This window comes from Mercurialis annua, linkage group LG5, assembly GCF_937616625.2.
Source record: "Mercurialis annua linkage group LG5, ddMerAnnu1.2, whole genome shotgun sequence".
In the NCBI taxonomy this organism is placed as follows: Eukaryota; Viridiplantae; Streptophyta; class Magnoliopsida; order Malpighiales; family Euphorbiaceae; genus Mercurialis; species Mercurialis annua.
Window position 1 is genome coordinate 12,091,226 of NC_065574.1, and position 20,269 is coordinate 12,111,494.

The 20,269-nt window shown below is 31.3% G+C and overlaps 4 protein-coding genes and 1 non-coding gene across 5 annotated transcripts; 3 read left to right on the forward strand and 2 right to left on the reverse strand.

The window, feature by feature from the left end:
• The first annotated feature begins 884 nt into the window (after positions 1-884).
• Positions 885-4,829, forward strand: LOC126680048 (transcription factor ABORTED MICROSPORES). Its single transcript, XM_050375083.2, has 9 exons — positions 885-1,211; positions 1,343-1,445; positions 1,623-1,805; positions 1,888-1,966; positions 2,051-2,119; positions 2,492-3,190; positions 3,282-3,551; positions 3,679-3,855; positions 4,518-4,829. The coding sequence occupies exons 2-9, from the start codon at positions 1,348-1,350 to the stop codon at positions 4,734-4,736; spliced, it is 1,794 nt and encodes a 597-aa protein (XP_050231040.1). The 5' UTR covers positions 885-1,211; positions 1,343-1,347; the 3' UTR covers positions 4,737-4,829.
• A 650-nt stretch (positions 4,830-5,479) lies between these two features.
• LOC130015531 (uncharacterized) lies at positions 5,480-8,080 on the forward strand. The gene is made up of 3 exons (XM_056105856.1): positions 5,480-5,530; positions 7,431-7,520; positions 7,620-8,080. The coding sequence occupies exons 1-3, from the start codon at positions 5,480-5,482 to the stop codon at positions 7,863-7,865; spliced, it is 387 nt and encodes a 128-aa protein (XP_055961831.1). The 3' UTR covers positions 7,866-8,080.
• Positions 6,169-6,271, reverse strand: LOC126685182 (U6 spliceosomal RNA). Its single transcript, XR_007643296.1, has one exon. It is a non-coding gene; the product is annotated as a U6 spliceosomal RNA (small nuclear RNA).
• A 2,645-nt stretch (positions 8,081-10,725) lies between the features above and the next one.
• LOC126681478 (zinc finger BED domain-containing protein RICESLEEPER 3-like) lies at positions 10,726-12,282 on the reverse strand. Its single transcript, XM_050377016.1, has 5 exons — positions 12,279-12,282; positions 12,179-12,189; positions 11,968-12,030; positions 11,214-11,876; positions 10,726-11,082 (listed from the first exon to the last, which is right to left on the reverse strand). Exons 1-5 carry the CDS (start codon positions 12,280-12,282, stop codon positions 10,726-10,728), a joined length of 1,098 nt encoding a protein of 365 aa, XP_050232973.1.
• A 4,306-nt stretch (positions 12,283-16,588) lies between these two features.
• LOC126679976 (jasmonate-induced oxygenase 2-like) lies at positions 16,589-20,109 on the forward strand. Its single transcript, XM_050375002.2, has 4 exons — positions 16,589-16,887; positions 16,991-17,220; positions 18,336-18,663; positions 19,744-20,109. Exons 1-4 carry the CDS (start codon positions 16,684-16,686, stop codon positions 19,978-19,980), a joined length of 999 nt encoding a protein of 332 aa, XP_050230959.1. The 5' UTR covers positions 16,589-16,683; the 3' UTR covers positions 19,981-20,109.
• Positions 20,110-20,269: the final 160 nt, after the last annotated feature.

The window sequence follows — 20,269 nt, forward strand, 5'->3', positions numbered from 1 at the left end:
CAGCTTGTTGGTAATATTGACCATGTTGTTTTATCATTTATTTATATCTTATTTTATTTAAATAGGTTATCGATTAGATAAAGCCAAGTAGTTTAGATAGAGATAGAATTCCGTCTCTTTGTATTCTTCTTGTATTGCAACTCATGTTGCCAACCTCTATTAATTTGGGTTTTCATTTACAATACATATTTATATCTATTTATAAAATTAACAGATCAAAATGTTTAAATTTTGATAGATAATATATTAAATAACCAATTACTAAAAAATTTAAGTTTTTCAATTATAATTTATCATTATCTCTAAGAAGGCTCGACTCATGGAGACAAGATTGAGGCAATGTTGAGCTATACATTGATGGATTTGTTATCAACAAATTGTATCCTAACTAAGAACCGAGTCATAGAATCCAAATGGCATACGTGCTAAAAAGAAAAAAAAAAGAATGAATCACTATGGAAATAAGAATATCATCAAAGTGGGAGACAACTATACCAAAATTTCTTCATTATCTATATATGATCTTTAGGTTTTGGTGATGTAGCTAAGAGTTTTTTGGATCAATGTTTTATAGAGTAGTTGAGACATGAAAGAATACTTGACCAAAACGAATCGAAGTCTTTTTTTTTATAAGGTAGTTAGGGTTTTGTACGCCATCTTAGCTCATGCAATATGCTCCTCCCATCATAAATGCTAAATATCATACTCAAATATTCTAAATTACACATACCTACTTGCTTCATCATTTTACATGACAAATCTGGACCCTTGATGGGTACCCTCAAGAATTTGATCTAATGGCCTTGATTGTATATTTTTGCATAGTAATACCATGATGCATGCACTTCTTGTACAATTAGCATTGCTCATAATAATGCTTAGTTAAAGAAAAAACTTAGAATAAAAATGAAAATAAGGTTTAATTCTTCCTCATGCAAGCTCTGCACTTCACCTACCAAAGCAACAGCAAAAGCTCCAGATATAATAAAGTGAAGAAACATTAATTATAATTTGTAGGAATTAGTGACAATATAATATAAATATTAGGAGGGTCAATCTTATTTCTTTTATTTTGTTATAGTAAAACCCAACCAAATGAAGATATAAAATCTTTTTCATGTGCTAAGAGATGGTGCAGTTAACCATTGCTATCATTTGAAGTTTTGTTTAGATCATTTAGTGCTTTTTTCTCCACAAACAAGTTCAGACAGGTATTTACTTTCGTTGTTTAGTATGTTTTGGATAACTGTTTTGCTGTTTGTGATGCAAGGTTTTGTCTTTTATTTATGGTCTAGCCATGTGAGATTAAATGTTTTTGATGGGTTTAATTATGTATATGCAGACATCATGAACATGTTTCATAACATCATGGAAAGACTGAGGCCTCTAGTTGGTTTCAAAGGCTGGGATTATGTCGTTCTTTGGAAACTGAGTGACGACCAAAGGTTACACAATCTTTTATTTCTTAGGGTTTATACTATCTAACACCGCCCAAAAACGAAAAAACACCCGAAAATAGGGTTTCGGGGTTTCGTAAGTGTTTCCGGATATGGAAATAAAATGCGGAAATCGTAGGACTCGAGAAGTTTCCGTAGTATAAACAGTTTTACTTGTGTTTGTAGGTATGTTGAGTGGATGGATTGTTGCTGTAGTGGAACTGAAAACACACAAATTAATGGTGGAGAAGAAGCTCAGTTTTCTGTTTCATCAGTTGTAGCATGCAGAGATATTATTTTTCAGCATCCAACTTCTAAATCTTGTGAACTTCTTGCTCAACTTCCTTCTTCTATACCCCTTGATTCTGGGTATTTAATTACTTAATCCCACCTTTTTATTTTAGGTATCAAGTGTTGATTATTGATTAACTTGAGCTGATTTATTATGCAGAATTCATGCACAAGCTTTGATTTCAAACCAACCCAGATGGTTAAATTTTTCTAATAGCTCAGATTCAAATGTTCTTGAAGTGAGCAATATTATTTTTTCTTTTGTCTGATCTATAAAATCCTATATATAAAAGAAATTAAGAAGTTTTCTGATTTGTTGACAGTGCACAGTTGGAACTAGGGCTTTGATACCAGTGCCAGGAGGACTATTAGAGCTGTTTGTCACTAAACAAGTAAGCAACATTGTTCTCTTCTTCTTCTTTTCATTATTTTTATTACAATGGGAAGCAGACATGGTTCTGAATTCGAGATTTTTAGATATCAACATTATGTTTTTCGCAATAGACTCTATTTTATGTTGTATGGAAACTTGTCGAGTATTACACTTCGACGTTTCATTCTCATTTACTTTTGAAACTCTCAAAATCTATGTGTATAACCTATTCTTATAAAGATATCTTTTCGTGGTTTTTCCTTTCAGCAATTCCATTTACCTATCGAAAATTATCTCTTTTTCGATTCGAAGAAAATGATGTTTTAATTTCATGAAAGCTACAATTAAATTTCAAAATAATTAATCATAACAATGTTAAATGATTTAACAGGTAGCTGAAGATCAGAATATTATAGATTTTGTGACAACTCAATGCAGCATATTACTAGAGCAAGAAGCAGCCATGTTAAATTCAACCAACAACATTGATACAAGTAACAATTTTGCAGTTAATGTGGATCATATGATTGGAGATCAAGATCAATCAAAACAATATTTAACCGATCATCATGATCAAAACGAACAAAACGATCATATCAACAACAATCAATTCCAACACACACAAGTTTCTCCATCAGCAACAGGAGGAGCACTAGAGAATTTGAATCTTCCGTACGATATATCAGCGGAACGAATCCAACTTTGCAGTCCTCCAATGAACTTTCTGCAGCAATTCACTACTAACTACAGCAACAATGACCAAGAAAATCTAACCAATGGGCTTCAAGATCATATGATGATGAATAATAATACAGATAACTTGCAGATGAAGTTTATGGAGTCCTCATCAGCAAATAAGGACCAACAAGGTAATAATAACAACGATAAGGACTCGATCAAACTCGAAAACGGAAGATCAGATTCGATATCGGATTGTAGTGATCAGATTGATGATGAGAATGATGCAAAGTATAGAAGAAGAACAGGAAGAGGTCCACAAGCTAAAAATCTTCATGCTGAGAGAAGGAGAAGAAAAAGGCTCAATGGCAGACTCTATGATTTAAGGGCTTTGGTTCCAAAAATTTCAAATGTAATTAGTATATAACATTCTTGATTTCATGCATTTTACATTATTTATTTAGTTTTTAAAATTTCAAAGTTTTTTTTGGTTATGATTTCAGCTAAATAAGGCTTCTATACTTGGAGATGCAATTGAATTTGTGAAGGAGTTACAAAAGCAAGCTAAAGAACTACAAGATGAGCTTGAAGAGAATTCAGATGATGATCAAGGTGCTAAAATTGGGAACCATAGCAATATCCCACAAGAAATTCTGAATCAAAATGGAGGAGTTGCTAATGGGTATCATGTAGTTTCATCAGAAGTAGTCAGCTGCACTAAACTTAATCAGAAGTCAGAAATTAGTCATCAAGACAAGGGACAACAAATGGAGGTGTGCATGTGAATTAATGTTATATTATATACTATGTATGAGAAAATAAGATATATGATTAATTAAATTGTATACTGTGATTCATAGGTTAATTAGTGAAATAAAATGATTTGTATGTGTATATTAGGTGCAAGTGGAAGTAGCACAAATAGATGGAAATGAGTTTTTTGTGAAGGTATTTTGTGAGCACAAGGCAGGAGGGTTCATGAGATTGATGGAGGCTTTGGATTCTCTTGGATTAGAAGTTACAAATGCCAATGTAACTAGCTTCAGAGGCCTTGTCTCTAATGTTTTCAAAGTTGAGGTAACTTTTTCAACCCTTTTATATTATATTTTATCATCCAAAAAATTTCATTTTCAGTATTTTTTTCAAACTTTTAAAATCGTCAATTTTACCTCATTTTTCAATTTCATTTGTATTTTTTTTAACAAATTTCACTCTAAAAATAATTTAAATATATCCTTCATATTTGACACGTAGTCTAAATAAACTATTAATGTTTGAAAAAGTAATAAAAATTAAGACTATGTGTGAAATATGAAGGACATGTTTAAACATTTTTTAAGTGAAAAAGCTCCAATTTGACAAAAAGGATACAATTAAAACTGAGTATAAAAAAAGTAGGGTAATATTGATGATTTTGAAAGTTTAATAAACGAAAAGAAAAAAGTAAAAAATGTGAGTTATTTTTAAATGATTAAGCCTTTAAATTATAGCTTTTCAATTTCATGTTTTCATATATGTTATATAGCACGGAAACGGAAACCTCGAAAAGAAAACGCCAAAGCAAAACACCACCGGACAATATATTTTTACAATAATAGGCGATAAATATGAGTTTTTAAATTTAAAAAACCTTTTTGAAAACACAAAACATAGAACTCGATAAATTTACATGAGACATAACATACAAGCAATATGTATATATAGTAATATGCAAACATTGATATAAAATTAATTTGTAGAAAAAGGATAGTGAAATGGTTCAAGCAGAGTATGTAAGGGAGTCATTGCTAGAGCTGACAAGAGACCCATCAAGAGGATGGCCGGAGATGGCAAAAGCTACGGAGAACGGAAACGGCATGGACTATCATCCCCACCATCACCACCACCATCTCCACCACCATATGCACAATAACCACCTCAGTTCCAGTCACCACCATCTCCACCATCTTCATAACTGAGCAACATTTAAATTAAGTTTTTGTGATATTAATTTCAGATGACAAAATGTTACTGGTACTTTGATTAATTTTTATCATCTTTTGCATGCTTAATGTCATACTTTTCTTGTTTGCTAGAAAATGAAATAGATAGTCAACAAAATCAAAATTAAAATGACAATAACATTCCTTGTTTGCATGTTTTAAGAATGTATATAACTAGATAACATTATTAAGTTTTTACAATTACTCACCCAATCAAATTGTATAAATTAGTAGCTGCACATATAATTTTATCATAGTTATTAAAGGCAAAAGGCGACCTGAGGCGACAGGGGTCCAAAAGCCCGAGGCGCAAGGCGTGGGGCAAGGCGAAAGCCTTTTGGAAAAAAGGCGACAATTAAAAAAAAAAATTAAAATATACCTTGAAATTTTGTTCCAAGTTAAATAGAGTTCCATATTAGTCATCCCACTTATGCATACAAAGAACAAATGACAGATCAATGGAGGTCAAAGATTCATATTGTGCACTATGAATTCTAGTAACAACAGTCAATCTATGAGCCTCTGGTTATCAATGTTCATTTCTAATCTATCTATAGTAGCAAACATCACCAGTATCAGTCACATTCTCAAAGAAGTCCATCAACAGAATCTACGAAACCCGTGAAAGATCAGCCAATTATTGTACGAATCAACCACAATGTTGATCACTCCCTTCAAGCTGATGCAAACCCGTTAGAGCCTATTATTTCATCGCAACAATGAAAGGTTGCAGTGTGCAAGCTAGAAGTAATAATGATATTGATGATGAGGTAGAACAAAAGCGAGACTGTATGTTTAAATCCAACTAGTCACATGAACATGAATTTCAAAATAACTATGTAGGTGTTGGCATTTCGAATTAGTTCAAAGTCACGCAACCAATCGTCCCATAAATACTACACTTGAATCATGACAAGTAACTAGGACAAGAATCTTTTAATTAAAAAGTACCACCAAAAATAATTGCATATGCATCTATAAGTACAAGAAACAATTAGAGACAGTCTCCATAAAAACAGCCGAAAGAAGATCGAGTTTGAGGAGCATATATCAGTCATCCTTGAAAAGGTGCAGTATGTTACCGGTTAATGCATCATAATGGTAGCACAGATCAATCAAAAAACACATATTAATAGTCCACAGGCATATCAAATGAATTTCTGCAAGTGTTTAGAGACAAATGAGCTGGGTGTACATTGCATATTTCAACAGAATTTCTCAAACTAATATACACCCACAGATAATTACATCAAGGATTAATCCTAATTGTCAAACAATAAGTTTATACTAACAATAAGTCTATACTACTAAAAATGCTAGGAAAACAAGTTCGAAAGCAAATAATTTATGCAAAACATGTGCGCACCAACTGTTCGATGAAATGCTCAGTAGGTCCAGCAGACGAGAAAAAAATTTGGACCATTTCTCGATTTATGCGTGTCATCCTTGCGCAGGGGCCATGCTAATCTTCTCTGTATCGTTCCAATTTTATCGGATGTCCCCGAAGGGACGATAACTTAGTGTAACGTTTCTTACTATAAAGACAAAGATAGCTATGTAAACAAACAATGTGGGATTTTTAAGACTTTCAACGTAGTAAACGTCATGCCGTTTTCGGTTATCGAGCTAATTTCAAAAAAAAAATTATAGCTCATCTTTTACCTTTTAATTAAATCACACTGCATAAAGGTAACTTTGGAAAAATAAATTAAATTTATATGGCCTTTTCTTTTTGATATATATTTATACACTACTCTTTAAATTTTCAGAAAAAAAAAAATTACTGATCGTTTGTTAGTAAATATTACTCTTTATAACTGGATTATTTTGATTTCAAGAAAAATAATATACCATGGAAGGTCTAGGGTTCCGTCTTTTGTTGGGGATAATGTTGTATTAAAGATTTACGAAGAAGAATCTGAAATTTGCACGAAAAGACTATAAGTGTTAGAAGCGTCGGCTGTGACATTATACTGTCATGATGCTGAGATCTGTACACAATGTATTTAACGTAAATAACGTAAAAAATTATAAATATATATACATATTTATAATATTTGCATCGGTCAAATAGTGAAATTGGTATACTTTCTATCTTATATACCTCTATTGAAAAAATTATTTAAATATATTTTTGATATATGCATCACTGTTAATTTTTCAATATTAATAGCATTATTTGTAATCAATAAAAAAACAATTAACACTCTAAAATCATCTAAAAATGTCATCAATTTTATTAGAATTTCAATCAAGTATAATCAATTATAGGCCTAATACTTTTAAAACGCCAAACCTTTTTGGATGAGATAAATTATAACTAAATCTTTGAAAAACATCAATTTAAGCCAATTATCACTCACTTTAAAAAAAAAAACTAATTTTACCATATTTTTTATTTTAACCAAAACTAATATTTTTTTTATTTATAAAATACTAATCAAAATTAGGATATAGTAAAATGGTCATAATTGAAATAAATACAAAAAATTGGTATTGTTTTAAAAAAGAAAATCATTGGATAAAACTGAATTGTGTTTAACAAAAATTGACAAAAATTGGGTTTTTTAAAAAGTTAGATTAGAATTGACCTTCTTTAAAAATGTTTGGTATTTTTAAAATATTAAGCCTTTATTATATAAAACTGAAAAATTTAAATGAATTCTAAAGATAAGGAAATGTTCTGATGGAGATCGGACCCCTGCTGCTGCTGCTACTGGCCAATGGCGACCTGCTGTCCATCATTCAGCTATTGTGGAGGTAAATTCTGGACACCGGTCTGCTGCAATCTCATCCAATCCGGTGTTAATTAATTCTGAATATAATTTCTAATTGGAAATGATTTTTTTTCTGTGTCAGCGGGCTAGGATTCTAATAGAAATCATCGGCTATTTGCTTCTGTGTGGACATCGTGTGCGCCTCTTAAAGTTAAATTCTTTATTTGGCTTGCCTTGTATGGTAGGATATTTTCTCTTGATAGTTTTTACGGATAACTCTTTATGCTCACTTTGCAGTGTGATGGAGACTCAATCTCGTATTGTCATTCATTGTAAATTTGCCCAAAGCGTTTGGTGTGGCATTCTTCACAAATTTGATATTCCCTAGTCTTTTCCTAATTTCTTTGGTGATTCTATGGTGCAATGAATATCATTTCTAAAAGGTTGTATTGGAAACTTTGGCAAGTTTTTTTTTTAATTCTTTGGGAGATATGAAAATGCAGAAACATCAAAGTTTTTCAGCATAAAGAATCAAGTAAAGAGGCGGTGATTCTAAACTGTTTTTCTAAGGCAGCTTTTATTTACAAGTGTAATAGGGAGTTTAGTTACTCGGATTTGAATTTCTTTTGGAATCATTTTTATATTCTGTTCTCGGATGTTTGATTTTGTTTCTTTAGCCTATCTCTGAGTCGTAACCTATAGTGTACCACCTTAAGTGTGCCACTTCTTGTGCGAAAATTTAAGAGTTAAGATGAAATTGTTTAAGAGTTAAGATGAAATTGTTTAAGAGTTAAGATGAAATTTATCGATGAGGCACATCTAGGGGTGTGCGTCGGTCGGCTCGGTTCCTAAAAATTGGAAACCGACTATTTCGATTTAAGACATATTTGAAACCAAATTGCATTATATTAACTTGAAAACCGATTGGTTTTTAACCGAAAATGGTCGGTCGGTTCGGTTCGGTGTCGGTTCGGTATTTCTGTTTGGGCCTTATCATGGGCCTTTAATAAATAGACATAAAACAGATTGTAAAGACAGCAAAATATAAAATATTACAAAACTACATACTTAAAATGTATGAAATGATCTATACGCCCACCCTTAAATTAATTACAAGTTTTCCCCTATTAATAGTACACAACTATTAATACAAATATACAAAAATTTCCTCCTGAATCAGAAAGTAGCAATATACAAAACAATTGAACTGTTCAAAAATTACACAGTTTAAATAATCAAAAAAAATGATTGATGAAAGCAATAAAAAGAAGCTGCTTCCAAAGTTTCAAGTTCAAACCAATTGCATAGTCTCTCTGTGTTGTATGTACACAGTCAGTCTCTTTCATCACTTTCAGTTGAAGCCCATGCAAAAAAATGGACATGAAAGGAGAAGCTGTTTTAACTTTTAAGATTGAAAGACAACAACTTCTCATTATTGAAATTGAAAATTGTACTAACTAAAAACAGAAGTGTAGTTTTTTAAAAAAAAAGTTATAAAAATAAGGGCTCAGTCTAGTGCTTTTCTGGTCATTTGTAAGGCGAACAAATGATATGGTGGCTCAAAAAATGTGTCATTAAAATATCATATCACAGTTATGCAGGCCTTACAATATCATTTTGTGGTGGAAGCATCATCATAGCCCAAAAAAAAAAGATTATAAACAATTTTAAAACTGAATTAAAAAGAGGAAAAGATTAAGAGCAGTCAACATAGTTTTAAAAGATTTAAAACTGAAAAAAGTAGAGTTCAAAGTTTGAACTTTGAAAAACAGAAGGCAACTAGTTTTAAAAGAGAAAGTTAAAACTGAGTAATGCATCATATTTACAAAAAAAGATTGAGTTGAACAAGAGTTTAAAAGTTAAAGTCAGTAAATAAAGTACAAGAGTTTAAAAGTTAGAAGTTCATACTTTGAAGTTTGAACAAAATTCAGCACTAGTTTTTGCTTCCACCATCAAAAATCATACTATCAGAAGGTACAGGGACATTAACTGATCCTTAGATCAGTTCTCATTCAGAAGGGACATCAGGTAGGGACAATGATCTGATTTGGCTTCCACCAGAAGCTCCAAATTCCAAATCCACCAAAAGCAAAAAATGTGTCATTCTCTTTCTCATATTGCAACAGGACCAACATTTGGCAATTCTGAAACAAAAAACCAAAGAGAAGAAGTTCAGAAAGCAATGATATAATATAAGGCAGTTTAACCAAAAGAAAAAAATAAAGAAAAGAATTGCATAACCTTTGTCAAATGCCTCTAACTCCTCCAAGATTTCCTCCACAACAAGAGACTCTTTAAAGCCTCTGAACCAATCTTGTGTGCATACCAGAGCTTCCACCAGTTTAGGAGTCAAAGAGCTCCTGAAGCTATCAAGGACTCTACCTCAGTACTGAATGCAGACTCAGATGCAACAGTGGAAATGGGAACTGCAAGAATGTCACGAGAAAGCTTGGATAGCATTGGAAGCCTTTGTGCATTTTTCTTCCACCAAATCAAAACCTCCATATCATCTTCCAGTAAATCCTCACTGAGGTTTACTTCTAGCTCACTCCTTTGAAGTTCTCATTTCCTTTCTATGCTTCTTGAATCTGGTTTTCATAACTGAAGCACCCTTTTTTGAACCAGAAGCAGACACAAGAATAGATCCAGTTGGTGAGGCACTGACCCCTTGAGATGGGGACACTTCATATTGAGAGCTTACTACCTCAGTCAAATTTGTTATACTTCCACCATTTTCATACACAGATTTGTATTCATTGAACAAAATAGTAAGCTCGTCAACAACTGATTTAAACAAAATGACCCCCTTCTCTTTACCAAACATTGTTGTTAGAGAATATTCCATACCCTCTAACTTCACAGTAGGATCAAAGACACAAGCAAAGAAAATCAGTTTATTCATTTTTTCAGGATCACCCCAGTATTTGTCAAACTTAGTTTTTATTTTTTCACCCAACAATTTCACTATCTTCACTATCAATCATATCAGATAACACACAACTCAAATCATATATCTCTTGAAAATGCATATTAGAGGTAACATACAAAGAACCTGATATGCGCTAAGTTACATGATAAAAATGACATAAACAATCAGAACACTTCCTAACAACCTCCCAATCTAATGATTCAGGTATGTTATCATTCAAGTCAGACCTAAAACAGGACTCATCTTCCTCATACTTCTCAAATGCTTTCTCAAAAATATAGGCAGTTGTAAGCATCAAATAAGTAGAATTCCAACGAGTTCACACATCAAGACATAATGACTTTTTAGTTTCAATCTCCACAAATCCAGCAGCTTCTCTAAACTTTCTTAGCCTAGCAGGACTATTCCTAATGTACCTAACACAGTCTCTAACTTTTTTAATTGACACATTGACATCTTTCAAACCATCACTGACAACAAGATTCAAGATATGAGCAATGCATCTCATGTGCAAATACTTACCCTTAGCAACACCAGTGCCCCATTGATTCAATTTCTTTTTAAAAGCAGACACAACAGTGTCATTACTACTGGCATTATCCATTGTGATAGAGAATACATTTTTAAGTCCCCAGTCCACCAAGCAATTTTCAAGGGACTTAGAAATGTATTCTCCCTTATGTCCACAAACATGCATAAAAGCAATTATACATTTGTGCAAAACCCAAAGGTCATCAAACAATGACAAGTAACACACACATAGTTAATTCTCTGGATGATAGTCCATGTGTCAGTGGTTATACTAACCCTTTGTCTATGATTCTTTAAGAAAAGTTTCAGTTTCAATCTTTGTTCCTCATACATTTTGAAACAGTCCCTAGTTACAGTCCACCTACTAGTTATTTTAAACCTAGGACATGCAGCTAACATCAATTTTTTAGACCCAACCCCTTCCACAAACCCTAGAGGCAACTCATCCACAATTATCATATAGGCTAAAGCTTCCCTAATAACTTCTTGACAGAATTTCCATGACCCAACATTGACTCTGTTATCATTATCATCACCAGCACTACAAACAGGGGCAACAAGAGTTAAAGTTAACAATGTCTGCCTAGTATGTTTAGCATGAGGATTTTTAAGACATGCAAGCATATGGGCTCTCAAAGTAGAAGTACCATCCAATTTGCTATGACATTGATAAACTCTAGCACAGTAAAGACACTTAGCACTCATGACTCTACCATATTCATCATACACACGCTCGTAATGTTCCCAAACATGTGATCTAGTAACCATGGGTTTTTTTTCCCTTACCCCAGTGACCTCAGCAGGAGCATGAGCAGCAGCAGGCACAGGAAGAGGGATTGTTGAACCCTTTACCACCAATGGCACATCAACAGGAGCATTGGGAGTCCCAATGGGAGCAATATTGCTCCCACCAGTCCGAACTTCTTCAACTGTTGGCATCTACAAAATTAAAAATAAGATAACATTAGTACATATCCAACAACTTATAAAAAGAAGTTAAGAAGTAAAGAAGTTAGGAAGATTGTCTTACCATTGAGTTTGCTGCCATCGAATGATCTGCAACTGCAAAGGCCAAAGAAGTAGGTCTGTTGTACTGGTAAAAAGCTTCCACCAGGGTCCAGGATCACCACTTTATTCTCAAACAGAGATTAAACACAAAAAAAGTGTATCAATAACACTAACTAACAAAATTTTAGAATCATCAAAATGAAGAACTAACTAAAAAAGTTCAGAATAATCACCTCTTTTGGATCTGATGTTATCAACACAAAACCAGTCTCAGAAACACAGATGAGATGACATGTCAATTAGATGCAGGCAACATACAAGAATCAAACATACCCATTAGTTTTACATATTAAACAAAACAGAAAATGAAAAAAAAAAGAACACTTTGAAGCACAAACACAGAAACACTCACCAATATACGTATTTGGACTGATAATTAATAGATCGTTAATGATAAGAAAAGAAAGGCATGTCGTTTTCTTTTACAAAACACAAAAAGCTCTTGAGATAAAGCTTCAGTGATTCATAACTTCAAATCAAAAGATTCAGAAGAGCAGCGATCAAACTACAGTTTAATTGATGTGTGTATGATGATGAAGTGAGTCTGAGTCATGATGAGTGCAAAGAGTAACTGTGAGAATGAGGCTGGGTTAGGGTTAGGGTTAGGGTTTCAGTCGAGAGAGAAATGAAGAGGAGAGAGGTCAGAGAGAATCAGAGAGAGAAGTGAAAAAGAGAGGCGCTGAGAGAGAATGAAATTTTAGGGTTTGTAAAATTAACAAACCTTATATACCCTATACAATACACACCGTTTTGTATAGGATTTTCTCATACGTGCAGAGCTCTGGAAGCTTCTTTCACGTATGAAAACTGAGATACGGTTTTTCGGTTAAATCGGTCCTGACCAAGCCGAAACCAAACCATTTATCAAACACCAATTTTTTTCACTATCCCAACCCAAACCGCACCGTTTTGGTCATAATTACCGAATTGAATTCATATTTTGGTCTAATTCGGTCAATTTAATTCGGCCGATTCGATTTCTGCACACCCCTAGGCACATCATATCAATATATCTCAAATCCAAAATGAGATATAAATCAAGACCTTTTCAAGATTGAAGATGAAATTGTTTAGATGTTATATTAGTTTTTTTGTTTTTGATACGTTTTGTTATGGTATATTGTCTTTCTTTTTTAAAAGTTTTGTTGTTCTTTCTATGTCAAAAAGTTTGTTGTCCTTTAAGTATCGAAAGGTTTGTTTGTTGACTTTTTTTATGAAATTTTGAGTTTTTTGTAGGACAGCGAAAAATGGAAATCTTATGATGGTAAAGCAGTTATGTAATTTTAATTTTGATTTTGTAAGGTGATCTGCGAATAAGATTTTATTTCTTGTTCTATGTCAAATTATTAAAAACGGTTATACCCTTTTTCAATTCTTACACATATAACTATTTAATATTAATGAAAAATTATTTTAATTGTAAAAAAACAAAAAAATCAGTGTTGGCAAAACCGAACTGATAACTAAATCAATATAGTCATTGATTTACAGATCAATCGGTTGAATCGGCTCTTTGACCGATTCAACTGGTTAGATTAAAGTACTAGCAAAATATGTACCGTTATTTTCATACCCGTCAACTTTAGCTAAAAAAAAGGCTTAATGTCTTAAAAAAACCCCGACCTTTTAACCCCTTTTCAATCATACCCTGACGTTGAAAATTTGTCAATTTCACCCTATTTTGCATTTTTGTGTTTCAATTGTACCCTGAAAAATTAAATTAACGTCTTTTGCGTTTGGAGATTTGTTTAAAACATTCTCCATATCTCGCTTATATTGATTGTATATTTTTAAAATTTATTTAAATTTAGTTAAATTAATTAAGAATTTAAATTAGTGTTAATTTGATTATGGTTATTAGTTAGTTTTTAAAAATAAAGGACTTATTTGTACTTTTTTGAATAAAAAAGAATTTAATTTCATGTTTAGACTTAATTAATTGAATGATTTCATCATTTAAGTAAAAAAATTAACAAAAATTAAAATATTGGGGTACAATTGAAAACGGAAAATTTAAAAGTGGGTAAAATTGACAAATTTTCAACATCGGGGTGGAATTGAAAAAAAGTTTAAAGGTGAGGGGTTTTTGAGTGATTAGGCCTAAAAAAAATGGCCTATCACAATTTATCTTATATAATGATAATTTTCTTTTAAAGGCAATAAAATAGTTCATTGAAATTTGTGTTTTTTCTTTTTAGTTTTCCTAAACAAATTACTTTCCCCATGCAAATTCATTATCTCTAACCCACCGTTCTGTTTTGTTTGTTTGTTAAACCCAACATCTTCATTTTCTTTCTCTCTCTAGTCTCTAGTCTCTTCCATTTCACATACTCCATTCATTCTTTTAATTGTCCATTTAATTAAATAAATTTATTTATATTTATTTATTTATTTAAAATTTTAAAATAATTTTCACTATTATTTTTTAAATTTATTCATTCTTAATTAATAATTTTATAATTTAATTTATAAAATATTTATTAAAAAGTAAGTTTATATTAATATTTTCTCCTACAATTTAAGACAAAAAATTTATTTTTTAATATATACAATTTTAATTAAATGGACAACTAAATAAAACAGAGCGAGTATTTTTCATCTAATTCTCAAACGGTTTTTACAACACACAAAAGAAAAAAATTAAAATGAATGCAAGAAATTTAATATTCTTGAATTCTCATCAACTGTATCTTCGTCCTGCTTTCTTTATTTTATCTTTTCCGACCAAACCTCTATCTATAATCACAAATTCAAGTTGTAGTACAATTATTGTCCTTTTACCATCTCTCAACTAATTTTCAAAATATTTCCAACATTTTCCCTCTTTCATTATTTTTTCTCTCAAATCAAGTTGTTGTTTTTTATTCTTCCATCTACTTTTTCATTTTGACAGTAAAAGTTTGTAGACCCAAGATGTTGGGGTTTTTGACGGATTAGTGCCTACGAAAATTATAAAATTCCATTTTTGTGCCTATGAAAAAATTAATTTCAATTTAGTATCTGGGTCCACTCAATCCGCGATCTAAAATCTCAATCCGCGATTTAGAATTGCGGATTGCCCTTAATTACTAATTAGGGGCAATCCGCAATTCATGCATGCGGATTGCATCTCAAATTATGGTGAATATTGCTATTTGGTGCTTAACTTAAACCAATAACTTATTTATTATTTCTTATTATAAATATAATTTATGTGTGAGGCGAAGAAAGTTTAGGGATTAAATTGAATCTTTTTTTTATTTTTCTTATTATATATATATATATATATATATATATATATATATATATATATATATATATATATATATATTTCTTAATTTATATACTTCCGTATTACGTCGAAACTTTCAAATTTCGACATTTTAATTTTGAGGTTTTATCCGAAACTTTTGACTCTACATTTAGAGATGTACATTGATATATTAATTTTGATATATTTACCTTCTAAATTTCATTTGTTTCGTTCAAAACCGATTATTAGAATTTTATTCCTAAATTTAAATTTTAAATTCCTACAATTACGACCTACTTTTTAGGACACCTATATATTAATTTTACACTTAAATAATACGTAAATAATCGAGTTTAATCGAGTATTTAAACGTTAAGTTAAAAGAAAAATTTAAAAGAAATATTGTATAAGTTAAAGAAATGAAGGATTGAGGTGATCATTGACCATATTTTCTATTGATAATGGAGACAAAAACAAGAAGGAATAAATAAGTAATTGGTTTAAGTTAAGCATCAAATAGCAATATTCACCATAATTTGAGAATGCAATCCGCATTCATGAATTGCGGATTGCGGATTGCCCCTAATTAGTAATTAAGGGCAATCCGCAATTTTAGATCGCGAATTGCCACTCAATCCGCGATTTTAGATCGCGGATTGAGTGGGCACAGGTATTAAATTGGAATTAATTTTTTTACAGGCACAAGAATGGAATTTATAATTTTCGTAGGCCCTAATACGTCAAAAACCCCAAGATGTTGTATGGTTTATTGGTGAACTGGCCAGTTTTTCTAGTTCAACCGGATTGATAATGCTCCGGTTGAATGGCTTTTTGCAGTTTGAAACAGTTGAACTAAAAGTCCGGTTCTTACGATAAAAAAAGTCGGAATAACCCTGGATTCCGGTCGAATTGGCCGGTCTGAATTTTTTAAAACACTAAAAAAAACTAAATTATATAAGAGTTTCGGATCAATATGGTCAAAAATTATTAATTCTAGATTCCATTTCTTTAACAGGTGTTCTTCCACTACATTATTATTCTTAACTGCTCACTTTGATATTTTAATTAATTTAAGCAAAAAAAAAAAGTTTAAATGTATAAATTATCCACTTTATTTTATGATTTTTCAATTATATTTTTTTATTACACATTTAAACTTATGTTTTTTTTCCTGATTTAGGCTCTTAGGGAGTGCGTGGATGACACGCGCGCAAACGTAAAAATACAACTATTCATTTTCTATTGCACATCTAAATATATTTTTTTGGCCTATTTAACCTTTCAGAAATTTTTTGATTTTGAAAAAAAGATACATATACCCCCTCATATATAAACAAAAGGTTAAAAAAAATACAAATTACACATGTACGTTTTCTGGTTTTGCCATTATAAAAGTATCACAACTTGTAATATGGGCACCTGTGTAATCAAATCAACAAACAAATCATGATGTCGAAGTATGTTCAAGAAATGTCCATTGATGGGGACGAACCCCCTCCAAGTTTCACTACCAAAGAAATCCTGGATCCTTCTCCTCCATTAACTTCAATTCCTATCATTGATCTCAGCTTACTATCTTCACCATCTTCTCAACAAATTCAAGAGCTTCAAAAACTTAAAGAAGCTCTCGGTTCTTGGGGTTGCTTTCAGGTTTTTTAATCTCTTGCAAGATTTCGTTTCCAAGAAATTAAATTAACTGTCAAGTTTATTGATTTTCCTTGGTGGTAATAAATATATATTGATGAAATTGCAGGCTATAAATCATGGGATTTCGGGCTTATTCCTGGACAAAGTACGAGAAGTGACTAAGCAATTCTTTGCACTTCCGACAATGGAGAAACAGAAGGTTGGTCAGGGAGTGGATGATAATCAAGGATATGGAAATGATCCTGTTCATGATTGGGTTGATCGTCTGCTTCTTAGGTTAATCCCTTATGAATCAAGAAATCTTAATGTTTGGCCAACCAATCCAACCGAATTCAGGTACTTATGAGCTTTTTTTTTTGTATATAATCACTTTTCCTTTTTTGTATATAATCAAACCGAATAATTGACCAACCGACAATTTGGTTAATTTTGATATTATACGAAAAAAATTCACCTCAATTCCGTCATGAGAATTAAAACATGGCTAAATTTACAAAAAATAGGTTAAGTTATTTAAAAAGAACACATAAATTATTTTATTATTTTTTGTCCACTTAGACCCTTAATGCTTTAAAACGTTGATAATAAAATCTTTCAATTTTTGAAAGACCGCTGAAGCCCTTTTAGTTTTTTTTCCTTCGGAAAGTTAGCCGCACATTTTCAGCTTTTTATGTGCTTTTTTTTTTCAAGTGGCACTGTGGGAGTTTTTGTACCATTTCAAAATATTAAGGGCTAAGTTGCCCAAAAAAACTAAAAGGATTTATGTGTTCTTTTTGAATAACTTGAAGGGTCTATTTTGTACTTTCTGCCTTAAAATATTTCAATATTTTTTTTGGTGGAAACCAAACTAAAATGGGGTTATTAGCCAAAATGGTACCTAACCTTTGCACCTTGTGTCGAAATGGTTATTCTTTTCTGGTCACTTTTGATGACGTGACAACCGGAAAAATAATTTTTTTATTGATGTAAAATAAGAGTTCGTTTTAATTTTTTAAATTATATAAAATCTTATTTGTCATGTGATGTGGCAAAAATATAAAAAAAATAGTTTTCCGGTAGCCACGTCATCAAAAGTGACCGGAAAATGTTAAAAAAACCATTTTGATACAAACATTAGAACGTTGAGTGTCATTTTGATACAAATTAAAGGTTGAGTACCATTTTGATACAAGGTGCGAAGGTTGGGTACCACTTTGGCTAATAACCCACTAAAATGAGTGAGCTGGACTTAAAAATACTGATTGGTCCGTTGAGTTTGATATATTGAAGAGGGGAAGCGCCTGTGGGCAGAATTGAGGTCACGATCTTAAAAATTTGTTATCTAGCGCTTATACCATTTGCGCTATAACTCGTTAGTTAAATGATATTTGTTTTTCGAAATATGGGACTAAGTATAAACAATAATTTTCAATTTGTTCTGATTGAAATGAGATCACATAACATCATTACAGGGAAATATTGAGTGAATATTCAGAAAAAGTGAAAGAAATCGTGGAGCTTCTACTTAAGGCTATGGCAAGATCATTGAATATAGAAGAGGATAGTTTCTTGAAACAATATGAGAAACAAGAACAAATGGCAGTAAGGTTTAATTACTATCCTAAATGTCCGAAACCGGAGTCGGTTCTTGGTTTTAAAGCTCATTCAGACAGATCAGTCATCACAATTTTGTTACAAGACGCAGAAGTAGAAGGTCTTCAAATGTTCAAAGATGATCAATGGTATAGAGTTCCAATTATTCCTCATGCTCTTGTTGTTAATGTGGGTGATCAGTTGCAGGTAATTCTAATTTTTGTACTCAATATTTCTTCATGGTCAATTGTTTTTAATTTTGGTAAGTACATTTCTATTGAAAGCGGATCAAGGTTGGACCATAAATAAAAAAAATAGAAAAAATTTGGCTTTTTTGAAACAACTAAAAAGTATGAATTGGAATTCTCTCAAGTTTAAAATAAATTTGAGGGGGTCATATTTACGATTTACACCGTTCATTATAAAATGAAAGGTGTAGATCAAGAAGGTACAATTTTAATCAAATTAATCTACACCGTTCATTTTACAATGAATGGTGTAGATCGTGAACATGACTCCCTCAAGTTCAAATGAACTTGAGGAAATCCCCATCCAAAAAAGTATATATGGAAATTGGTCAAAATTAACGTCCTTTAAAAGTTGAGATATAAATTAAAAAAATGAAATGATTGGATATTTGTTTTTATTATATCTTTTAATAAATATCGGATGATTGTTTGGTACCAATAATTGAAAGTAGGTTGTTAATAAATCTTTACATGTGTATATATAAAAAAATCATACCAATAGTGTATATGTTAGTTTGAGCATTGATAAATATATGATTTGTTTGGAGATATTATACATGACAGGCAGCTGGATGGATTTTGTACACATAGACATTTTATAATTTTGATTTGTTTGATACATATACCGTTATCTTTAACTTTTGCTATAAACTTTTCGACTTTTGTTGAATATATTTATGACCTATTTTGAGTTAATGCTGCCCGATATTATTTATATTATATGGTTTAATTTTGTACATATAGATATATTGTATTGCATCACGTCAGTTTCTGAATCTTGGATATATTTAGTAAATATTGAATATATGATTTATATGACAAGATTTATATATTATATAGAATATATGGTAACTAAGTTAAATTGTGAATTTATAAACATATTTTCCTATTAAAAGATTATACTAAGAAGAATTTCTCTCTTTTGTTTTTTTTTTATTTGGGATAGTGACAACTAGCCAACTAGTTAGCATATGAAAAAGGTGGATTAAAAAAAAAGGATACTATTTTTAAAAAATAGTAACTAATTAATGCAATTCAGATAATGAGCAACGGTATAATGAAGAGCCCAATGCATAGGGTGTCAACAAATTCAGAAAGGAATAGAATATCAGTGGCAACGTTCCACTCGCCAAATGCAGAAGTGGAGATAGAGCCACTTCAGAATTTGATTGATGAAGAGAGACCTCAACAATACAGGAAGCTCAAAAATTATGCTGCATTCAGCTACGCATGCTTCCAATCTGGCAAAATTCCTCTGGATTTAGTGAAGATATGACTCTTAATTATCATCTTTTGTTTACAACTAATGAGCATGCATCCTTTGTTTTCAATAAATAATCGTCTTTTGTTTTCTATTTCAAACTCGAATTTCATCTCTTAATCTTCAAAATACTTGCAGCAAGAATTTAATTGTTTATATTTTATAATAATTCTTGCATCTAGTTATAGATAAAATAACAAAAATACCAAAAGAAGACCTTTTTTATCATAAGATACAATTTTTTTGCCATTTATTACAACCGTACGTGTCGATTTTTTCAAAAATATTTCGGCAATACCACTTA